The sequence below is a fragment of the Salvelinus fontinalis genome, chromosome 13, assembly GCF_029448725.1.
Source record: "Salvelinus fontinalis isolate EN_2023a chromosome 13, ASM2944872v1, whole genome shotgun sequence".
NCBI lineage: Eukaryota > Metazoa > Chordata > Actinopteri > Salmoniformes > Salmonidae > Salvelinus > Salvelinus fontinalis.
The window spans coordinates 40,413,112-40,435,779 of record NC_074677.1 but is presented as its reverse complement, the minus strand read 5'-3'; the positions used below and the strand labels follow the sequence as shown (position 1 = coordinate 40,435,779).

The 22,668-nt window shown below is 43.3% G+C and overlaps 1 protein-coding gene across 2 annotated transcripts in view; it reads left to right on the top strand.

The window, feature by feature from the left end:
* Window positions 1-22,668, top strand: part of LOC129868669 (bifunctional heparan sulfate N-deacetylase/N-sulfotransferase 1-like) — a 105,632-nt gene that overhangs the window by 49,897 nt on the left and 33,067 nt on the right. The window contains exons 1-2 of one of the 2 annotated variants that reach the window (XM_055942847.1): window positions 7,429-7,592; window positions 19,771-20,743. In XM_055942847.1, coding sequence (XP_055798822.1) covers window positions 20,189-20,743 — 555 coding nt within the window. In that variant the 5' untranslated portion in view covers window positions 7,429-7,592; window positions 19,771-20,188. Of the gene's footprint in view, window positions 1-7,428; window positions 7,593-19,770; window positions 20,744-22,668 lie in introns of those variants that run through there. The other variant, XM_055942846.1, reaches the window with a different exon arrangement.

Genomic DNA, 22,668 nt, shown 5'->3' with positions numbered 1-22,668 from the left:
TAAGGTTGTAACGTAACAAAATGTGGGAAAAGTCAATGGGTCTGAATACTTCCCAAATTCACTGTATGCATCAATGAAGTTGTAGCAAAAGATTTCTCCTGTAAAAGATCAATGGCGGCGAGATCTCCTGACGTTTTAATTGGTAGTGCTCGTGATACGTCTCTGGGAAGGCAAATCCTATTGCTTTCTTTTGCAATCCATTGGAGTAAACTCTGCCTCCTCTACGCTTGGATCATGACAAGCTTATGTCTCAATCTTGGCATTCCTTAGCGTTTTTCCCTTTCTCTTAAACCTTTACCAACCTCTGTCTTCTGGTCCAAGTATAGTATACTTCCCCTCACACTCTCTCATTTGTTCACTGCCTGTTCATTGTCTACAGCTAATGGGGATATGGAAGCTGACAAACACTAGGGCTGTGGATGTTTTCCTGTAGCAGGACCCTCGATAGGGGCGCGCGCACACTCACCCTCTCTTTTCATTTTCAAATGGAATGTATATTAATATCCAGCCCCGGGTTAAATAATGCACACGTTCTTCTAGAATGAATTGAGTGTCATCTTGGAACATGTTTTTGTATTTGTCTGCTGTTTTTCATGGTGGCTTAACAAGGTTACCAGTATCTGGTGATGTCTGTTATTCCACCTCTCCGAAATTAAGATTAATGAGGAAGTGCGGGTGCCAGCTGGGACCAAAATACATTTAGTAAATTGGGTTCTCTGCTGAAGTTTGGGGGGGGGGGGGGGGCAGTGGGATGAGCAACATGCTTTCTATAATTCTCACCTTCTAGCCTTACAACGGACACACATCCAAGCTAGAATGGGTGAGTTCTCAGGACTGCGTTCATTCCTAGCCCTTTTCCACAGAAACCTGTTCCTTATCGCTGAGAGGCCTCGGTTGTATGTTGGCTTCTCCCACTGAAAAGCTTGCTGTAATATGGAAAATCAAAGCTTAATTCCACATCGAACTACAGCTGATGATGGCTGCCGCCTAAGGTAGAGGGGAGCTGATTAACTGGAAATTTAAACAATACAAATAGTTCAGAGTAGAAAGTTAAGCCTATTCATTTAACGGAGTGGCTCCGGATTGCTCCACTAGACATAATATGTGCATCGATTGCAACTAAACACAGGTAGGCTATGCTGTAGTTTAACACCATTTGCTAAAGAATTTGCTCACGGTAAATAATTCAAAACGACACTAACTCTAGATCTAAATGCATATCCCCATGAAACTGATTGAGATCAAATGGTTGGTATGTAGATGCTACATGGGTGTTTCACTGGTAAAACATGAAGAATTATCATTAATAAATGAACAGAAATGGGAAGGGAGGGTGACCGCAACAATTGGTGCGTAAAAGTAGAGGTTTTGAAAAACAATCTTCAGGATCTTCAGATTTTGGGGGAAAGGGATCCAGGGTGGCGGGACGTGGCGCTTACCTACAGATCTGCAGCCTCTGCCATGATTTAATACACAGTGCTGTTGTCTCAGATCGTCTTTTCTTTCAGGAAGCAACATGATTAACTGAGGTAGTGGGCAAATGAACCAGGGGAGGTTTTGAGTTTCTCAAAAGGGTTTTAGTTTAGTCATCCGGTTGTGTCTCGCGTAACGGCCCTATCTGCACACCCACGCTCCGAGCAATCCACTTAAGGAGTCCGCATGCTTCCCAGCCGAACCAGTTCGATAGAGTTCGTGCATATTAGATTCATTCTGACTATTTTGAGGAAGTGCATACTGGCTACGGCATCTCAAAATGGACAAACGGTACTATTGCTGCTTATTTTTTTTTTTTTTTGCGAAAGGTCTTAAGGGAGTATACGAGCACACTCGTTTGGTTCGCCGGCAGCCGAACTGAAGCTGACGACTTAAACAATCATGTTAGCCCTGGTCTAATCACTGGTAATGGAACAGATGGCTCCCTTAGGCTTATTTAAACAAACCACCCCGACATGGGTAAAGAAAAGGCATGTATGCGTGTGCTATTTGTGCAGTTGGTTCCAATCAATAGAGCAGGATGTAAAGCTATGGGATCAGGATAAGTTTCGTTTTGTGTGTGTGTGTGTATACATCGTCCTCTGGGGGGGGCCTTACCTGGCATCACTCAGACGGCTGGCTGGCTGGTCTCAGCCAGATAGAAGCTGTTTAATGAGTTGTTGTGCGTTGTAATCCAGACGGGTCAAGGGCACAGCAATGTCTAGGATGTCATTATAGGGATTATGAATTAACCATTTAAAGGCCTTTATCTCATACTGGGCCGGGTGTGTAGAAGTGCCACTGCACACTGTATAGTGCAGTCTTGTCATTGGTTAACAAAGGCAGTTAGACTTTGTATCCTCCCAACCACTCTGAAAATAAGATTTAAAATAAGATTTTCAACTCCGATGACCGTAGCCTGAATCTCTCTCAAAATTCAGAGACCATAGCCAAAAAAGTGCCAGTGTCCTCTAATAAAGGTAAGATTTGTGCGTTTCCCCAGCCTGCCTCTGTCTCTGGGTGATATCTGTCAGTTGTTAAAGCAGCTATAAATAGCGGCCTTTTGCCGTGTTGTGCAGCCTAATTAAGAAGGGGGACGAAGGTGCTCCCAAGCATCTGGGCTTGGTGCGGAATGGCTACCCCATTCATACACACTCTAGTATTTGCACACCGCTTCCAATTATCCCCAGTAACGTGGTATGCCTTGTGTGATCCTCCAACATCCAAGGGTACTCCCACAGGAATCACGGACTGAAGTTAATACAACTTTAAAGGAACAATCCCTGATTTCAAATTTAAAAAATTAAAAAAATCATTTTTAAAAATGCACTTGACAAAATAACTAATTCAAGTAAATCACCTCCCAATATTCTTCTGAAGGCTAGGGAAGAAATATACATCCCACTTTTTGTAAACAAGTGAACAATGTAGATTTGTGTCTGTCTGAGACAGTCATGTTCCAGTCCTCGCTTGATTTATGGTAATAGCTCTGGCGTTGTGTTTCCAGAATCAATTTAGCCAGTTAAAAATTGGACACAGAATGGCAAAATGGTTCCTATTGCTGTTCCCTAAGTAATTGCCTCGGTCTTCGCTCCTAGGGGAATACTTTTGACAGAGACAGTGAGTAGGATGTTGGATGGAGATGAGGGTCAGCATGTTTTACATACGGATAAGGGAAATGACGGCCCGCAAATGGATTTGACGAACAAATCAGTCCCCAAAAAATGTTGTTGTTGAATTTCGTAATCTTGATGTTGCCCTCGGCCAAAATTATTGCCCACCCCTGAGCTAGAACCACTGTGACTTTGTCAGCAAAAAAGATGCATGTAAACCCGTTTAGCTTTGCTTTATGCATGGTCTTCTAAGGGTTGGACAGGATGAAGGTGAGAAAAAGGAGCACTTCTGCTTACTCTGCTATGACTTTTGATTGAGGTTAGGACTGGCCGAATTATGGCCTAAACTCACCAAACGCGAGCATGCGATTTTATTTTAGAATGCATTGTTTTGAATTATAATGACCCAACCGAAGCCAGGCATGCGTGTTGTCCGCGTTGACGCCTCGCTTAATTAGAACGTGTCTCTATTTACATTTCATCACTGGCGCAGTAGTCACACAAAACAATATTCACCTTTTTTTTTTTTTTTTTGAGCTCATTTGATTTGAGAGGTAGCATATGCATTTGGAAAGTAGACCCCTTGACTTTTAGCCACATTTTGTTACGTTACAGCCTTATTCTAAAATTAATTAAATTGGATGGGGTGGATGGGTTCTCATCAATCTACACAATAACCCATAATGACAAAGCAAAAATTGTGTTTTAGAATTTTTTTCAAATGTATTAAAAAATAAAACTGATCACATTTACATAAGTATTCAGACCCATTACTCAGTACTTTTTTGAAGCGCCTTTGGTAGCAATTACAACCTTGTATGACGCATTCTCTCAACCAGCTTCACCTGGAATGCTTTTCCAACAGTCTTGAAGTAGTTCCCACAAATGCTGAGCACTTGTTGCCTGCTTTTCCTTCACTCTGCCTTCCAACTCATCCCAAATCATCTCAATTGGGTTGAGGTCGGGTGATTGTGGAGGCCAGATCATCTGATGCAGCTCTCCTTCTTGGTCAAGTAGCCCTTACACAGCCTGGAGGTGTTGGGTCATTGTCCTGTTGAAAAACAAATGATAGTTCCACTAAGCACAAACCAGATGGGATGGCGTATCACTGCTAAGTGCTGTGGTAGCCATGCAGGTTAAGTGTGCCTTGAATTCTAAATAAATCACAGACCGTGTCACCAGCAAAGCACCATCACACCTTCTCCATGCTTCACGGGGGGAACCACTCATGCGAAGATCATGCGTTCACCTACACTGCATCTCACAAAGACACGGCGGTTGGAACCAAACATCTGAAATTTTTACTCATCTTCTGTATACCACCCCTACCTTGTTACAATACAACTGATTGGCTCAAACGCATTAAGAAAGAAAGAAATTCCACAAATTAACATTTAACAAGGCACACCTGTTAATTGAAATACATTCCAGGTGACTACGTCATGGAGCTGGTTGAGAGAATGCCAAGAGTGTGCAAAGCTGTCATCAAGGCAAAGGGTGGCTACTTTGAAGAATAGAAAATAGATTTTTATTTGTTTGACACATTTTTGGTTACTACATGATTCCATATGTGTTATTTCATAGTTTTGATGTCTAAACTATTATTCTACAATGTAGGAAATAGTCAAAATAAAGAAAAACCCTTGGATGATTAGGTGTGTCCAAACGTTTGCCTGGTACTGTATATTGTGAACTGGCCATTATAAAAACATTTTGTTAGATGTTTTTCAAGGCCATATCGCCCTAATTGAAGTGACAGACAGAAATGATCACTGCATCATCGCATAGCATAAAATCGAAAGGTATAAGGCTTTTGAACTGGCGGCAGCACGGCCTCTTCGTTGCGCACTGCATGATGGGATATGTTCTAACTCTACAACATGACTATGTCATAGCGAAATTCCAGTGGAACGCTAAATTCTTCTTTCTTTTCAAAGGAAAGGGAATTAGAAAGAACAAGAGTTGGCCCTTTGTTTTTGTTTTTTGCTCTCAACCTGTTGTTGCGTTTAGGAGTGTCAGGAGTGGACGTCACGTCAACAGTCCTCTTAGAGTGACTGTGGAGATCTGAGCACTGCAGCAGCAGGTGGATCCGTTGTACCCACTGGAACTGATTTCAGCCTCCTACCTTTTGTTTCGCCGTAGTGCTTTATCGGAGTGTGACTGCATGCTGGAACCACATTGACTACATCCGTCGCTAGCCGCAGCAGTAGTTGGGATCGGTCTGTCTGTCTTGCTTGTCAGGCCATCTGGGCGCGATACTTCATCATGGTCACAGATGGATTGAGCGCGACCCAATTCAATTTATGCATTTTATGACCGCCAAGTGGTTGTTGAACGCTACTGGTGCTTATGGACAGCAGTTATGGAAAGACTGTTTCAGTTTACGGTCTCTTTTCATGTTTCATATTTGTGCCGTTTCAGTAGAGCATTCAAGGTAAACTACATAGCGCAAGCGTGCTGTGGTGTATCATATTGGATTTAGACCCACCCCTTCCCCCAGTCTTTATCTCTGAAAACACAGACGTTTCCCCTGTCCCCTGCCCTCCCTCCTTTTTAATTTCAGGAGACAAACAGGACACCTCCAAACGGGCAGTAGTAATCCCCTTACCCTCATGCCGGAGTCAGTCCATAGGGGGATTATGTCAGGGGTACAGCTCACAGGGTTAGCACCGTCCCAATGACAGGAGATTAGCACACATTAGATAAGCAGCGGGGTGGGCTCGCCGCTCACACCAAACACTGGCCATGCTGTGCGTGGGGGGGTGGACCCGCTCTGTCCAAGCAAGTCCTCTCTAAGGGTTGGCAGAGGGACCGGCAGAGCAGTCGTGGTGCTTATTGACGCGTGGGTTGACTCAGCCTGCAGTCGCCGCGGTTACTGTATATCCACGGGGCTGGTTTAGGGTCATGACATATTGTGTGGATGGGTGGCGGGCGGATTGAATAAAGAGAAAGCAATACCTTAAAAACAATCTATAAATGTATAATTCTTGTGCAATTTATACATTCAGTTTTCATTATTTTAGGCTATCTGGCATTAGAGCGTAAGCCTAAGCTTTAGGGCCTTAATGTAAGTGTGCCAAATAGCCTACAGCCTATCGCCAAATGCTTTTGGGAATGGGAAGAAAAAGTTAACATGGTCCTTTTCAGCCTCCGTGGATCAATGTCGGGGTTGAATTCAATAATAGACATGCTGCAAAACGGAGAGGTGAAAATAAAGAAGTGTAAGTACTGTAATGTTTGGGCTAGATTTGGTGAAGTGGTAAAAAACGATGATATCAGTAATATGTGTGACGATTTGTGAGGCGCGATACAAAGTTTGACTGTCACAAGATGGGGACTTCAAATAGGCCTCTGGCACATCAAGGGAACTGTAGCCTACTGTTTAGATGGGTTAATTTGGAAACTGAAATCTGGACACGGACTGTAGGTCTATAACCTCTCACATAGCCTTAATATTCACTCCTACAGAATTAAGCATTTCTTCTATTGCATTTATACACCAAATGTAGGCAAAATGTTGATTTATTTCTTTCAGCATCTCGAGGGAAAGGGAATGCACAGTTAGATACCACCTGTAGAGGTGCTGTTTTATCAGCATACTAAAAGCCGATTTTGAGTGTTTCGACCACGTAAAATATGTATCCAAGCCAAACTGAAGTCTTATTAGAACATGTTGGGTCGTTTTCAAAGCTTTCTATTTCCTTACCACCGGTCAAACTGATATCATTTTGGACAGCAAATCTTTATTATAATTTTTTTTATTGCAATTTCTCCCCGGTCCCTAAACGTCTTTGCTCCGCAAAAGAAGCAGAGACGACTTTACTTTACCGATGTCAACTAGATTTGAAGCATCATTTATCGATTTATGACATCATTCTGGTGAGCAAGGGTTTATATAGTCTTCTAGGGCAACGAGTAATGACAGAAGAGAAACTGCATGTTCCTAATTCTAGGCAAGTTGACTAACAAATAGCCTAGCAAAATGTTTAAAATTACAATCGGATACATATCTAAATCAGGCAAAAAGAAATCCTGCATCCTCTGTCAAAATCGTTCCGCCATCTGCCTGTAGCGTACAGTCCCTTTTCTGTATTAGCTGTTGGTGTCTGGGTCTCAAATTTTCACTATCACATATAGTCGGGCGGTTATGGGTGGGTTATTAGCAATTGCGGGCGGGTGAACAAACAGCTGACCCGTGTACCACTAGTGGTGGTACAGTGTGTGCTGGGCTGGCGGACTGTGTGTGTTTGTCACCAGATGTAAGCAGCGCGTGTGTGTGTTTGTGAGCTCAGAGCTGAGCTTAGTGAGGCTGGTGGTGAAGTGGTGCTAAAGCTCTGAGAGCAGAGTAGAGCAGAGCGCCTGTGGAGGTAGGCAGCAGCATTAGCTAGCAGAGTGGAGAGTGGAGGAGCACGAACAGAGACTGGCCTGGCAGGGGCACACACAGGCTGCTGGAGGGCCCTCGAGGTGGACATGGGAGGATAGAGCTCCCCAGACGCGCTTCACAAGGTACTGTGGCTGATGCTTTCCTGCAGAGTAGCTCCATTGAGGAGAAAAGGGATTGTATGGTCTTATGAAGGCTAGGCACTTACAGTTCCTTCAGAAAGTACACACCTTGACTTTTTACACATTTTCTTGTGTTACAGCCTGAATTTTAAAATGGATTAAATTGAGATTTTGTGTCACTGGCCTACACACAATACACTACAATGTCCAAGTGGAATTATATTTTTAGAAATGTTTACAAATTAATTAAATGATAAGCTGAATTGTCTTGAGTCAAGTATTCAACCCCTTTTATGGCAAGCCTAAATAAGTTCCGGACAAAAGATTTGCTTAACACGTCACATAATAAGTAGCATGGACTCACTCTGTGTGCAATAATGGTGTTTAACGTGATTTTTGAATGACTACCTCATCTCTGTACCCCACACATACAATTCTCTGTAAGATCCCTCAGTCCAGCAGTGAATTTCAACCGCAAAGATCAGGGTGGTTATCCAATGCCTGGCAAAAAAAGGGCACCTATTGGTAGATGGGTTAAATAAATAAAAAAGTAAAACCTTAAAGCGGACATTGAATATCCCTTTGAGCATGGTGAAGTAGTTAATTACATTTTGGATGGTGTATCAATACACCCAGTCACTACAAAGATACAGTTGTCCTTCCTAACTCAGTTGCCGGAGGGGAAGGAAACCGCTCAGGGATTTCACCATGAGGCCAATGGTGACTTTAAAGCAGTTACAGAGTTGAATGGCCGTGATAGGAGAGAACTGAGGATGGATCAACAACATGGTAGTTAGTCCACATTACTAACCTAAATGATAGGGTGAAATGAATGAAGCCTGTACAGAATATTCCAAAACGTGCATCGTGTTTTCAATAAGGCACTAAAGTAAAACTGCAAGAAATGTGGCAAAGAAATGAACTTTATGTCCTGAAGACAGTTATTTTTGGAGCTAACACAACACATTACTGGGTACCACTCTTTATATTTTTACGCATGTGATAGGAGACCCATCAACAGTGATAGACGGCAAAATCCTAGAGGAAAACATGGTTCAGTCTGCTTTCCAACAGACACTGGGAGACAAATTCACCTTTCAGCAGGACAAGAACCTAAAACACAAGGCCAAATATACCCTGGAGTTGCTTACCAAGAGGACAAACAATGTTCCTGAGTGACCCAGTTACAGTTTTGACTTAAATCGGCGTGGAAGTCTATGGCCAAGACTTGAAAATGGTTGTCTAGCAATGATCAACAACCAACGTGACAGATCTTGAAGAATTTTTTTGAAGTTATAATGTGCAAATATCGTCCAATCCAGGTGTGCAAAGGATCTTAGAGACTTACCCAGGAAGACTCACAGCTGCCGTCGCTACCTACGGTGATTCTAACATGTATTGACTCAGTGGTGTGAATACTTATGTAAATGAGATCTTTTTGTATTTCATTTTCAAAACATTTGCCATAATGTCTAAAAACATGTTTGCACTTTGTCATTATGGGGGTATTGTGTGTAAATAGATGGGTGAGGGAAAAATGATTTTCATCCATTTTTGAATTCAAGCTGCAACACAACAAAATGGTGGACTAAGTCGAGGGTTATGAATACTTTCTGAAGGCACTGTATGTTCCCTCTGTAGGCTTCGGCTATGTTGAACACATGTTATTCACTGGTTCACATTGAGTCCTTAGAGTTCAAACGGATTCAATTGTGTTTCCTGCAAATGTTCTGGCTCCTTCTATGCAGGTGTCCCATGTTGGACACCTGGTTGTGGCCACTGACTCGGCTCTGTCTTCATCTGCCGCTTGTTTGCGCATCTGCTAGATTAACAGGATTAGATATTTAGGATTACACTTCCCTGACCCTCCCCATATTGTGCTGGTCTAGGCCTTTTCAGATTGCTACTGCTTAGTTTTAACCCTGCCTCAGACTGAGGTAACTACCAACCCGATGCCACATTGATATCCAATTGGGTTGCTGATGACCTGGGGGGGGAAATTATTCTGTGTCTCACAGCATTTGAATGCGTATTGGTTTTGTATTCAGTGGCTTTTCTTGTCCGTTTTGAAAATCGCTTCTCCATGGGCCATTTCTTGGTGCCCCTTTTTAGAACAGCCTCTGTGCATAAAAATAAGAAATTGCTGTTTTTAAGCAGGCAAGAATAGTGACTGCGCTAAACGAATGGCTGCATGGAGGCAGTAAACAGCGTTGTGGTTGCGACTGACTTTTATTGCCAATTAATAAGCAAGTGAGGACAACGGTGTAAGAACTCTGGATTTCATCTTGTTTTTCAGTCATGCCATAGTAAAGATGACACACTCTAGTAGGTATTATGGTGCTCTACATTCATGTCATGTCATATTAAAATGCACCGAAAACTAAGAAATTCCTTTGTGCGATTAGATAAAAGTTCAGCGCTGGGATTTCAGGCTCCTCAGTCAAACAGATTTAGATGCTATCAGAAGGCATTGGCGCTCTTAATACCGTTTTTTTGTATTTTTATTTTTTTTACTTCTGTTTGTTACAGCGGCGGATCGCATTTCTCTGCACGATCTCGTCTGAAGTTTTGCAGTGTCTGTTTTCACGGGTGGCAGTTGCCAGCTCTCCACGAAATAATTCAAATTCATATGGAGACAGGAGACTTTGTGGTGATGTCTGATATAGGACACAGTTTGACTTCTGCTTTTCTGAAGGATGATGTGGTTGTGCTTTTCCTTTTAGAAGTGGTAGCTGGAACAGTTGATCCAACCAAACGCTTGTTTTTAGCCTTGTTTTCACATCGTTTATGTCCTCCTCCTATTTACTTAACCCTTTACACTTGTGGGAATTGACCTATATGTTTCATGCTAAATTGTCATATTTGTTTCCAGACGAAATATAAAATGCATATGCATAAATGACCATGGTAGCGATTTGAAAGGGAACAGTTTGAGGATTATGGGAAATAAAATGAGCGGGGTGCTGAATTTCAGAACGGCTGTCAAGTCAAAACCCTTACAGCACTGTGAAGCGCAGAGCCAGAGCTCTGACGTCATGTATATCATGTTACTGTAAGTTCAATTTAGGCGTTTATCTGTGCCCATATCTGCCATTTTCAACCCGTATATGTACAGATAGTGCCACACAGTCAGCAATATTTATGTTCTTCATGTATGTGTTGGCAGACAAATTCCTCACTCATGTGAGACTTCTATGGTATGCCGGATATCTCAACTTGGGTCCATGTGGAGGATTCCAGAGTCTCTAAAACACATCACCCCCTCTGTGATGTAAGTTGGCCTCAACATACATTCGGTCTATGTGTAACAGCCTATATTATCCAGTTAGCATGGATCCCTCTGTAATGCCTATTCATCTGGGTTGTGTTTAGCCATAGCAACCCTTTCATCATAGTTAAGCTGGTCTATCTGTAAACCTAAGCCATGGTCTTATTACCCATAACCCAAGACAGTCCAACGCTGTGATGATCCAGAAACATTCACAGCTTCTAGTGAAATGAATCAGACCTCGGTGATGATAGTAGTTAGTCCGAGGACTAATTATCAGTAACTATCCCAGTGCCTTAGAATACAGAGCCTGGCTAATTGCACATAATCAGTGGCTGGCAGTTGCATTTTAGTACAAGCATTAACATAATGAGCACATTCCTCACTCTACACCAGCTCTCCACCATTTCATTTCCTTTTATCAACGCATTGATTGCAAGAGTTGCAATAACACAACATAACCTCTGGAACAGGAAGCAACATCAGTGTCCACATCTGGCTTTTGAAGAGGTATTTTCTAATGTGTCTGTCCTCCTGCCGTCTATCACAACATGCTGCTCCTCCATCGTACTGCCGCCAAACCACTCCCTCTGCCCTGTGTCGACTAGATGCACCCTGACTTCTTTTTAGGCGTACAGTGGAGACGAAAGTTGAGGCAGGAAGGGAAGCCCATTAAAACCTGCATTAGTCTCAGTCTGCTAACCCCTCATGCATGAGCAAGGACCGGATTCTCAGTCCGTCGTCATGTGCTTCAAACAATGTCTGTCATTGTGAATGTGAAATGGCACTGGGCCTAGGGGAGTAGGCCAGGGTACACTCTGTGAATCTGAAGTTGGGGTCGCCTGAGACTAAGAGAAAGCAGTCCTGCAAGGCTAGCCACCCAGGGCCAGCGGCCAGGGATGGTCTTGTAGCCCAAGCCTCTGGCGCAGTTACCCACGGTGCTCATTACAGGAAGTGTTCCGGTGTTACTGGCTCAACGCTCCAATCAGTGGCTCGCTAATATTCCGAGTGTTGAGGCATGACGCCTTTGTGTTTTCACGTTATCTTTTTAATTTCAGTAGCCCATCTCCGCTGTCCAAATTTGCTTTGAAAATAAAAAAGAAAGGATTGAGAAGAAGCCTTGACTAAGATAAAGCAAAAGCAGAGAGGCTTTGAAGACTAGAACTTTGAACTTTTTTTGTTCTGTCTTAAATTATTCCACTGTGTCACACAGCCCCTCATATGCAAGGAGAACTCGGTCTCCTAAATGTATTGATATTCTAACCTCTTCCCTCTTCTAGTCTCTATTCTCCAGTAAAATCCCATTGATTGGTTGAATCGAATGACCAGTAATTCCAGCACATTTAAGATCTCTGACCGTCTATTACATTCTAACAACGCGATTGATTAGGTGCAGCGACGTTCCAATTTGAACTACTTTAATAAGGGTAGTTGATACAGATTCCTCACATACCTGAGGTTATGATGACATAACATTTAAACAATTAACATAGGCGACCTACGTTTTCAAATACAATGTCTTGTCCTCATTTTGATAGCCACATTTAAAGATGATATTCCTAGAGTTGGTGGAACGTGAGTCCATGCCAAATGGTTCTCTCCACATCTGTTCCTTAATGTGTCGTAAGGGCCTCTGTACTGTATGTGGCTGGGTCAGGGCGAGAGCTGACAGCATATTGCTGTCCCTCTAGGAACACATGATGCATGACGTATGTGATGCCCTGAGGGAAGGGTGTGTGCTAGCACTGATCATGCTCCTAGAAAATGGCCGTGTGTGTGTGTGTGTTCCCGGAGGCCCTCGGCTCTTTTTCACGTCTGTCAGAACTCTCTGACTGCAAGAAGAAGAGAAAAATGGACTTTGGGAACTTGGGAGTTGGTGACTTATTGGTAAATGTCAAGGTCCTCATTTTCCCACATTTCTAACAGTCCTGTTTCTCTCCCCCCCCCCCCCCCCCCCACCACCACCACCATCTCAGCATTTTTGGTATGTCATTGTAGAGGCTTTGGAAACTTGTGACACGAAAGCAATTTGTGAGCGTTGGGTGGAGTGAGCGGTGTGTTGGTGACGCAGACAGCCAGTCTCTGCTCGTGCTCATTAATGTTGCTCATGCTATTATTACTGAAGGTATCATTTCTCAAAGTTAGGATCGACTTTCTGCGCTCTAGATACACATAAGACTCAAATGCCAGGAATACCACTCTTTCCCTTCCGTTCTCCCTGTTTTTGTCAGGTACATGGAACAAAAAAAGAACACTCCTGAAAGCCGTTGTCACTCGGCTTGTAAGACTATCTGCCGTCACTTCAGCCTGGTATTCAGTTTCTCAGAAGAGACAATTGATGTGAAGGAAAAGCGAGATGTATTGATCTGGAGGAGATGTGAAAATTCTGTTATTTTGTCTGCTATTTGCCTCAGGCACTGTGACTCATGTCACTTACAGTGCCTTAAGAAGATATTCACCCCCATTGACTTTTTCAAAATGTTGTGTTACAGCCTGAATTTAAAATTGATTAAATGTAGCTTTTTTGTGACTGGCCTACACACAATACCCCATAATGTCGAAGTGGACTAATGTTTTTAGACATTTTTACCTATGAATTCAAAAATAAAAGCTTATTGACTCTCTTGAGTCAATAAGTATTCAAGACCTTTTTTATGGAAAGCCTAAATAAGTTAAGTAGTAAAACTGTGCTTAAACGAGTCACAATAAGTTGCATTGACTCACTGTGTCAAATAATAGTATTTTGAACATGATTTTTGAATGACTGCCTCATATCTGTACCCCACACATACAATTATCTGTAAGGTCCCTCAGTCGAGCAGTGCATTTCAAACACAGATTCTACCACAAAGACCAGGTAGGTTTTCCAATTCCTCACAAAGAAGGGCAGCTATTGGTTAAGAAAAAGCAGACATTGAATATCACTTTGAGCATGGTGAGGTTATTAATTACGCTTTGGATACTGTATCAATACACCCAGTCACTACAAAGATACAGGTGTCCTTCCTAACTCAGTTGCCGGAGAGGAAAGTAACCACTCTGAGATTTCACCATGAGGCCAATGGTGGCTTTAAAAAATAATATATAGCGTTTTAATGGCTGTGATAGAAGAAAACTGAGGATGAATTAACAACATTGTAGTTATTCCGCTAACCTTTATATATTATTTATTATACTAACCTAATTGACAGAGTGAAAAGAAGGAAGCTTGTACAGAATAAAAAATATTCAAAAATATGCTTTTACAAAGTATTGACACAGGGGTGTGAATACTTATGTAAATTTGATATTTCTGTATGTCATTTTCAATACATTTCTAAAAACATGTTTTCACTTTGTCATTATGTGGTATTGTGTGTACTGTAGATGGGTGAGAGAATCTATTTAATCCATTTTCAATTCAGGCTTTATCACAACAAAATGTGGAATAAGTCAAGGGGTGTGAAATGCTTTCTGAAGGCTCTGTATCTCTACTGCCAGAGAACAAGAAGACACAGATATTCAAACCTTATACTAGAGCTGGGACAATAAACTGACCATACCAATCACTTATTGGCCGTGTGTTGCCAGGACAACAACCTCTCCCTCAACGTGATCAAGACAAAAGAGATGATTGTGGACTACAGGAAAGGAGGACCGAGCACACCCCCATTCTCATCAACAGGGCTGTAGTGGATCAGGTTGAGAGCTTCAAGTTCCTTGGTGTCCACATCACCAACAAACTATCATGGTCCAAACACACCAAGACAGTTGTGAAGAGGTCACGACAAAGCCTATTCCCCCTCAGGAGACTGAAACGATTTGTCATGGGTCCTCAAATCCTCCAAAAGTTCTACAGCTGCACCATCGAAAGCATCCTGACGGGTTGCATCACTGCCTGATATGGCAACTGCTTGGCCTCGGACCGCAAGGTACTACAGAGGGTAGTGCGTACGGCCCAGTACATCACTGGGGCCAAGCTTTCTGCTATCAAAGACCTCTATACAGTGTTAAAGGAAGGCCCTAAAAGTTGTCAAAGACTCCAGCCACCTTAGTCATAGACTGTTTTCTCCGCTATCAAGCGGTACCTGAGCGCCAAGTCTAGGTCCAAAAGGCTTCTTAACAGCTTCAACCCCTCCCAAGCCATAAGACTCCTGAACAGCTACTCAAATGGATACCCAGACTATTAGCATTGCCCCCCCCCCCCCCCTTTTATTTTACACTGCTGCTACTCTGTTTATTATCTATGCTTAGTAACTTTGACTCTACCTACATGTACATATTACCTCGGCTAACTGGTGCCCCTGCACATTGACTGTGTACCGGTACCCCCTGTATATAGCCTCGCTATTGTTATTTCACTGCTGCTCTTTAATTATTTCTTACTTTTATTTGTAATTTTCTACCCATCTATTTTTTTTACTAAACAGTTATTTTTCTTAACTGCATTGTTGGTTAAGGGCTTATATATAAGCGTTTCAACTCCTGTTGTATTCGGCGCATGTGACCCCCCCCAAAAAAGTATTTCATTGCAGAATTTTGCTGGTATCGTTCGTTACGATAAGTTGCCTGTGCTAGTGAAATGAAAGAAGTTTGCTAATATGGCTGATTTGTTAATGGGACAATCGACGGCAACAACCATCAAGCTAGTAGCAGTTGTTTGAAAGGATCATGAAAAAGAAGCTGTGGTGCACATTGTTATAAACGTATTTTTCTATTTATCCCGTGAATTCAGACAATTTATCACCATATGGATTGTCCGTATCGCCCAGGTCTACGTTATACTTTAGCCATAGCTACCTTGTGTAACGCAGCCCCGTCCTACAGTAGAACCAACTGTCTATGACAGAGCAGTTTTTGCACTCCTTGTTTTTTTGGGGTGTATCCCATCTGTTTCACTTGACAAATGCATTGTGTCATCTGAATCATACTGGGGTTTTCATAATCCTTTACACATTTTAAAGGGTGGGCTACTCCCGTCGCGGTGGCTGCCTGGTGCATATTAAATAACTTGTGTATGAATAGCAGAGCCCCCCCCGTCCCTTTTAATCCTGGCCCAGATGACATGGTGACAGGCCTTCACGTCACTCTCTCGGCCACAATGGGAGCCAAGTGACAGGTATTGTGGTTGGAGCTTAGACTCTGGGTGTGGGGACTGGGGAGGGGGCAGGGAGTGGGGTAAAGGACTCAAATGCCTGCACGTCATCCTTAGAACCCCTTCTGGAATTTTCTCTTGCTTTGTTGCTTCCTGAAACGAGCCCCCTTTCCCGCCTCTAGACTTTCTGATGGGGATATTGGATCACACAGACGGACTAGAACACGAACAGCTGCGTCTCACACCAAAGGGAGGGCGTCTCGGGCGTCTTTCACATGCTCTGCTCCCAGCACCCTTTTGACGTGATGAAATGGCTTTCTCCCTGGCCCTCCTCTCCTATCCTCTCCACGGCCTTGCCTGTGTTTTCATCTTTATAAATGTACTTTTGTGCTCTTGCTTTGCTTTGGTAGTCGTGCATTTTTATCCCCGTACCCCTGCAGGGCTTTGATTCTTTGTTCCATGCTCTTTTCCCATGCGCCCTCCCACCTTCCATATACTGGCTGGATCCCACCTCAGGCACGCAGGATCTTGTTGTCTCCCTGTCAACCTCAGCCCTTTCCAAAGTTTGAACAAGCTCTCGTTTTAAGCTTGTGTATTTGTCCTCTGAAAATTGGTGCTTTGTAGAGGAAGACAAAAAAAAACAAGGTTCGGCCATTCTAAACAAGCAACCCTATAGAATATACCCAGGCAGGTTAAATGTACCAGTTTTTGTGTTCGTTTTTTTTTTTTGGTGGGTAAATAGAAGTTCTGTTTGCAGACCTGTGTTTTGTTAGCTTCACTACAGACTCGCTCGACCTTTTTTGGGTTCATTTTGAACCCGAATGTCATAACAGATTAGGCTCGTTGAAACATTTCCAGCTGAAATTGCCCAATTGACAATACATTAACAGTATGCAAGCAACTTCTATTATACAATGACGTGACCCTGGATTGGTGCTTGGTTTCCGGAGTCATGATGGAGACATTGTGGACAGGGCTGTCCGTCCTGACAATGATGCAGGCTTCTAGAGACTAGAGGTCATTCATATTCTGCTCCACCCCCTCTCTTTACCTGTACCACACTCGCTTCTTAAAGTTTTTAGTTTTAACTTTACAGACGGAAAAGGTTCCTTTTGAAGTGAATGGAATAGCGCAAGGATCATTTGTGAAAGCCCCTGCTAATCAATTCAGGTGGGTGTCGTTACTCTGTACTCCAGAATTGGCCTGTCCCGGATCCTCTTGGTATTCTCTGAGAGGAATGCCTGAATGCCGGGATCTCGTGACATCAGCACATTAATTCACTGACTGGGTCTTCTGCTCTCCTTTAAAAACCCATTATACATTTCTCTTTGTCAAACGGTATGAAAAAATGATGGGGCAGCACCCATCAGAATCAGCACCTTACTGTACGCGTTGGAATGCGCCTCTTTCTAGGGCAGGTATCCCCAATCTGGGGTACGCCAAATAAAAATGTGATTCACATTCCCCAAAAACAGTTATGTTTTCAAACGGTCCATTTTGTATTTTCCAACGGGGCTATACATTTGCGTGAGGTTTTTTTCTCGCCTGAGTAGCTTCGTTTCACTGCCAAAAATGTAATAAAATCATCTAGTGTTCAGCGAAATAACACAATGTCAAATACAGGTAGCAGACATTTAGAAACAAATCATGCCAATTTGAAAAATAAGCCACATGTTTTTTGAGAGATAACTAAGACGACTTTTGCGTAGTAAGATGTATAAAAGCAACAGATACCATTAATAAGAAGGGACTAGAAGAATCTTATATGGTGAGCTACCGAGTGGCTAGGACAGGCAAGTCCCATACTATTGTGGAGGACTGCTGCGGATATAGCTGGGACAATGCTGGAGGAAAAGGCCCAAAAAACTATACATACGATGCCTTCATCAAACAACACCGTTTCACGACACATCAGTGACATGGCAGGAGATGTTTTGAAACAATTACTGCTTCGCATACAAGCCAGTGAATTATATGCATTACAGCTGGATGAGTCAACAGACGTGGCGGGCCTGGCACAGCTCCTGGTATATTTCCGTTACGTTTATGGGGGGACAGTTAAGGAGTACATTCTCTTCTGCAAACCACTGGAAACCAGGACAACAGGAGAAGATATTTTTAAAGTACTGGAAATCTTTGTGACATCAAATGGACTTTAGTGGTCAAGATGTGTTGATATCTGTACTGATGGCACAAAATCCATGACAGGGAGACCTAGTGGAGTGGAGTGGTAACGCATGTGCAAGCAGTTGCTCCTGACTCCACTTGGTTACCTGCAGCATCACCGAGAGGCTTTTGCTACAAAAGGAATACCTGACAGCTTGAAAGACGTTTTGGACACTACAGTGAAAATGCTTGACTTTTTTAAAGCAAGTCCCCTGAACTCTCGTGTATTTGCAGCACTATGCAATGATATGGTCAGTGACCATTTAAACGCTTTTACAACATACAGATGTGCGCTGGTTATCAAGGGGCAAAGTATTGACACCTTTTTTTGAATTGAGAGACGAGCTCAAAGTTCTCTTTACTGACCATCATTTTCACTTGACCGCTTGCATGATTACGAGTTTCTAGGATTCTAGGATTACAGGGACTCTCCTCAACTTTATTCAATGTGCAGGACAAAATTGAGGCAATGATTAAGGAGTTGGAGCTCTTTTTTTTGTCTGCATTAGCAAGGACGACAACACATGTCTTTCCATCATTGTATGATTTTTGTGTGCAAATGAACTCAAGCTTACGGACAATGTCAAATGTGATATAGCGAAGCACCTGAGTGAGATGGGTGCACAATTACGCAGGTACTTTCCCAAAACGGACGACGCAAACAACTGGATTCGTTCACCCTTTCATTCCCTGCCTCCAGTCCACTTACCGATGTCTGAACAAGAGAGCCTCAACGAAATTGCAACAAATGGTTCTGTGAAAATTGAATTCAATCAGAAGCCACTGCCAGATTTCTGGATAGGGCTGCGCTCAGAGTATCCTGCCTTGGCAAATAACACTGTTATGATTCTGATGCCCTTTGCAAACATGTACCTATGCGAGAGTGGATTCTCGGCTCTCACTAGCATGAAAACTAAATACAGGCACAGACTCTGTGTGGAAAATGATTTAAGACTGAGACTCTCTCCAATACAACCCAACATTGCAGAGTTATGTGCATCCTTTCAAGCACACCCTTCTCATTAACCTGTGGTGAGTTATTCACAATTTTTGATGAACAAATAAAGTTTTGTGTGAAAGGGCTAAATAAAGCAAAACTATTGATTTATTTATTATATTATTATTTGTTCCCTTGTCCTATGAGCTCTCTTTCACTTCCCACCAGCCGGGTTGTGACAAACTCACACTCATTCTAATGTTTAATAAATGTGTGTGTGTGTGTGTGTGTGTGTGTGTGTGGCAGGCTTACAATGATGGCAAAAAACATTTGAGAGTGTGCTGACGCTGGTGCTAGAGGGGGTAAAGCTGGAGGTTGAATGTTTGAAGGGGTACGGGACTATAATAAGTTTGGGAACCACTGATCTAGGGGATCTGATGTTGGCTTGTTGATATCCCTGGGAGCATGTTGAAGCAATCAGATAGACAGTCAGGTAGAGCAGTCAGGTAGACACAGGCACAATTCCAACACATTTTGATCAGGGTGGCCTATCTTAAGAGAGACTTTTTTTAGTTTATTCAAAGTGGATGTCATTAAACAACATTTGAAAATAATGAATCAAAGATGCAATCAAGAAATGCGGGGTGGGATGGAGGTTGAGCTCTGTAAAAGGAGATAACTGGAACACTGAACAGTCCTTTTCTAAACTGTGTGTATATTTGTCTTTGTCCTCCAGGTCTCCAGGAGAATGTTTTGGGGATGAACTGCTGGAAGAGCAGCACCTTGCTGGACAAGCCGTGTGACCCCAGAGAACCATCTTTACCCCGTCGCCACCTTCGCCCCTCTGTCAGTGCTGCGGAGAGCCCAAAGACTTAGTGTGAGCAGTTGGGGGTCGGGGGGTGGGGAGGGCAGGGGACCTGGGCTGGTGGATGGAGGAAAGGCACACATCCCTTCTGCCAGCGAGCCACCCACCCACCCTGATGGTGTCCCCTGCCCATGTCGCTCCCACCACCCCTCTGCAATGGTGACATGAGTGTATGTGACGTGAAGGAGCCTATTGTATTTTGGAAGAAGAATCTCTGCCACCTCTGAAGCAACTGTTGCATTCCGATTTGCTTTCGCCGTGAACTCTGTGACTGATTCTGCGCAGGGTGATGCTGCTGCCGTCATGCGGTCGCCTCCGGCGGCTCTTCCGTCACTCTCACGCCCTCACTCTCCAGACCAGCCTACTGCTCCTCTTCCTCTTCTGCATGGTCAGCGTCCTGGTCTCTGCCTACTTCCTCTACGGAGTCAAGCGGGAGCTGGAGCCGGCGGCGGGGGGCGTAGGAGGGCCGGAGGAAGGCACTGCCGACTGGGACGACCCTCGGGCCACCACGCCCTCCACCTCCTCCCGAGCTCTCCCTCCACGCACGGCCAGGCCCTCAGACGCGTCACGCACCGACCCTGTGGTGCTGGTGTTTGTGGAGAGTCTGTACTCCCAGTTGGGCCAGGACATTGTGGCAATCCTAGAGTCTGGCCGTTTCCGCTACCGGACCGAGATCGCCCCGGGGAAGGGGGACATGCCCACCCTGACAGACAAGGACCGAGGCCGTTTCACGCTGGTCATCTACGAGAACATCCTGAAATACGTCAACCTGGACGCCTGGAACAGAGACCTACTGGACAAGTACTGCGTGGAATACGGCGTGGGTATCATAGGCTTCTTTAAGGTTAGTACTGTGTGGAATACGGCGTGGGTATCATAGGCTTCTTTAAGGTTAGTACTGTGTGGAATACGGCGTGGGTATCATAGGCTTCTTTAAGGTTAGTACTGCGTGGAATACGGCGTGGGTATCATAGGCTTCTTTAAGGTTAGTACTGTGTGGAGTAATGAGTGTCGTAATGACTCAAAACAAATGTACTTTTTTAATTACTCTGCCATTTTAAGTAATGCCCCTCAACCCTTTACTTTTGCTAAATAAGTGTATTTAAGACTGTCGTTGTTAGAATATTAATATCACAAACATAATTTCTCATAGTTAAGAGGACATGTCATTCCACCCCCCCCCCCCCCCCCCCCCTTTATTTACATTTTTTGTATTTCACCTTTATTTAACCAGGTAGGCCAGTTGAGAACAAGTTCTCATTTACAACTGCGACCTGGCCAAGATAAAGCAAAGCAGTGCGACACAAACAACAACAGAGTTACACATGGGATAAACAAACGTACAGTCAATAATACAATAGAAAAATCTATGTACAGTGTGTGCAAATGTAGGGAGGTAAGGCAATAAATAGGCCATGGAGGCGAAATAATTACAGTTTAGCTTTAACACTGGAGTGATAGATGTGCAGATGATGATGTGCATGTAGAGATACTGTTGTGCAAAAGAGCAGGAGGATAAGTAACAATATGGGGATGAGGTAGTTGGGTGTGCTATTTACATATTGGCTGTGTAAAAGTACAGTGATCTGTAAGCTGCTCTGACAGCTGATGCTTAAAGTTAGAGAGGGAGATAAAGGACTCCAACTTCAGTGATTTTTGCAATTAGTTCCGGTCATTGGCGGCAGAGAACTGGAAGGAAAAGCAGCCAAAGTAAGTGTTGGCTTTGGGGATGACTGGAGCGCGTGCTACGGGTGGGTGCTGCTATGGTGACCAGTGAGCTGAGATAAGGCAGGGCTTTACCTAGCATAGACTTATAGATGACCTGGAGCCAGTGGGTTTGGCGACGAGTATGAAGCGAGGGCCAACCAACGAGAGCATACAGGTTGCAGTGGTGGGTAGTATATGAGGCTTTGGTGACAAAACGGATGGCACTGTAATAGACTGCATCCAATTTGCTGAGTGGAGTGTTAGGAGGCTATTCTGTAAATGACATCGCTGAAGTCAAGGATTGGTAGGATAGTCAGTTTTACGAGGGTATGTTTTGCTGCTTTAGTGAAGGATGCTTTGTTTTGCGAAATAGGCCGAAATAAGCCGATTCTAGATTTAATTTTGATGGCTGTGATAGAAAACTAAGGATGGATCAACAACATTGTAGTTACTCCACAATACTAACCTAAATGACAGGGTGAAATGTAGAAAGCCTGTACAGAACACTCAAAATATTCAAAACATGTATCCTGTTTGCAATAAGGCACTAAAGTCAAACTACAAAAAATGTGGCAAAGAAATGAACTTTATATCCTGAATACAAAGCGTTATGTTTGGCGCAATTCCAACACAACAGATCACTGGGTACCACTCTTCATATTTTCAAGCATAGTGGAGGCTGCATCATGTTATGGGTATGCTTGTCATCGGCAAGAACTAGGGATTTTTTTTTATGATAAAAATAAACGGAATAGAGTTTAGCACAGGCAAAATCCTAGAGGAAAACTGCCTTCCAACAGACACTGGGAGACAAATTCACCTTTCAGCAGGACAATAACCTGAAACACAAGACCAAATATACACGGGAGTTGCTTACCAGCAAGACATTGAATATTCCAGAGTGACCTAGTTACAGTTTTAACTTAAATAGGCTTATATATATGGCAATTCTTGAAAATGACTGTATAGCAATGATCAGCAACTAACTCGACAGAGCTTGAGGAATTTTAAGAATAATGTGCAAATATTGTACAATCCAGGCGTGCAAAGCTCTTAGAGACT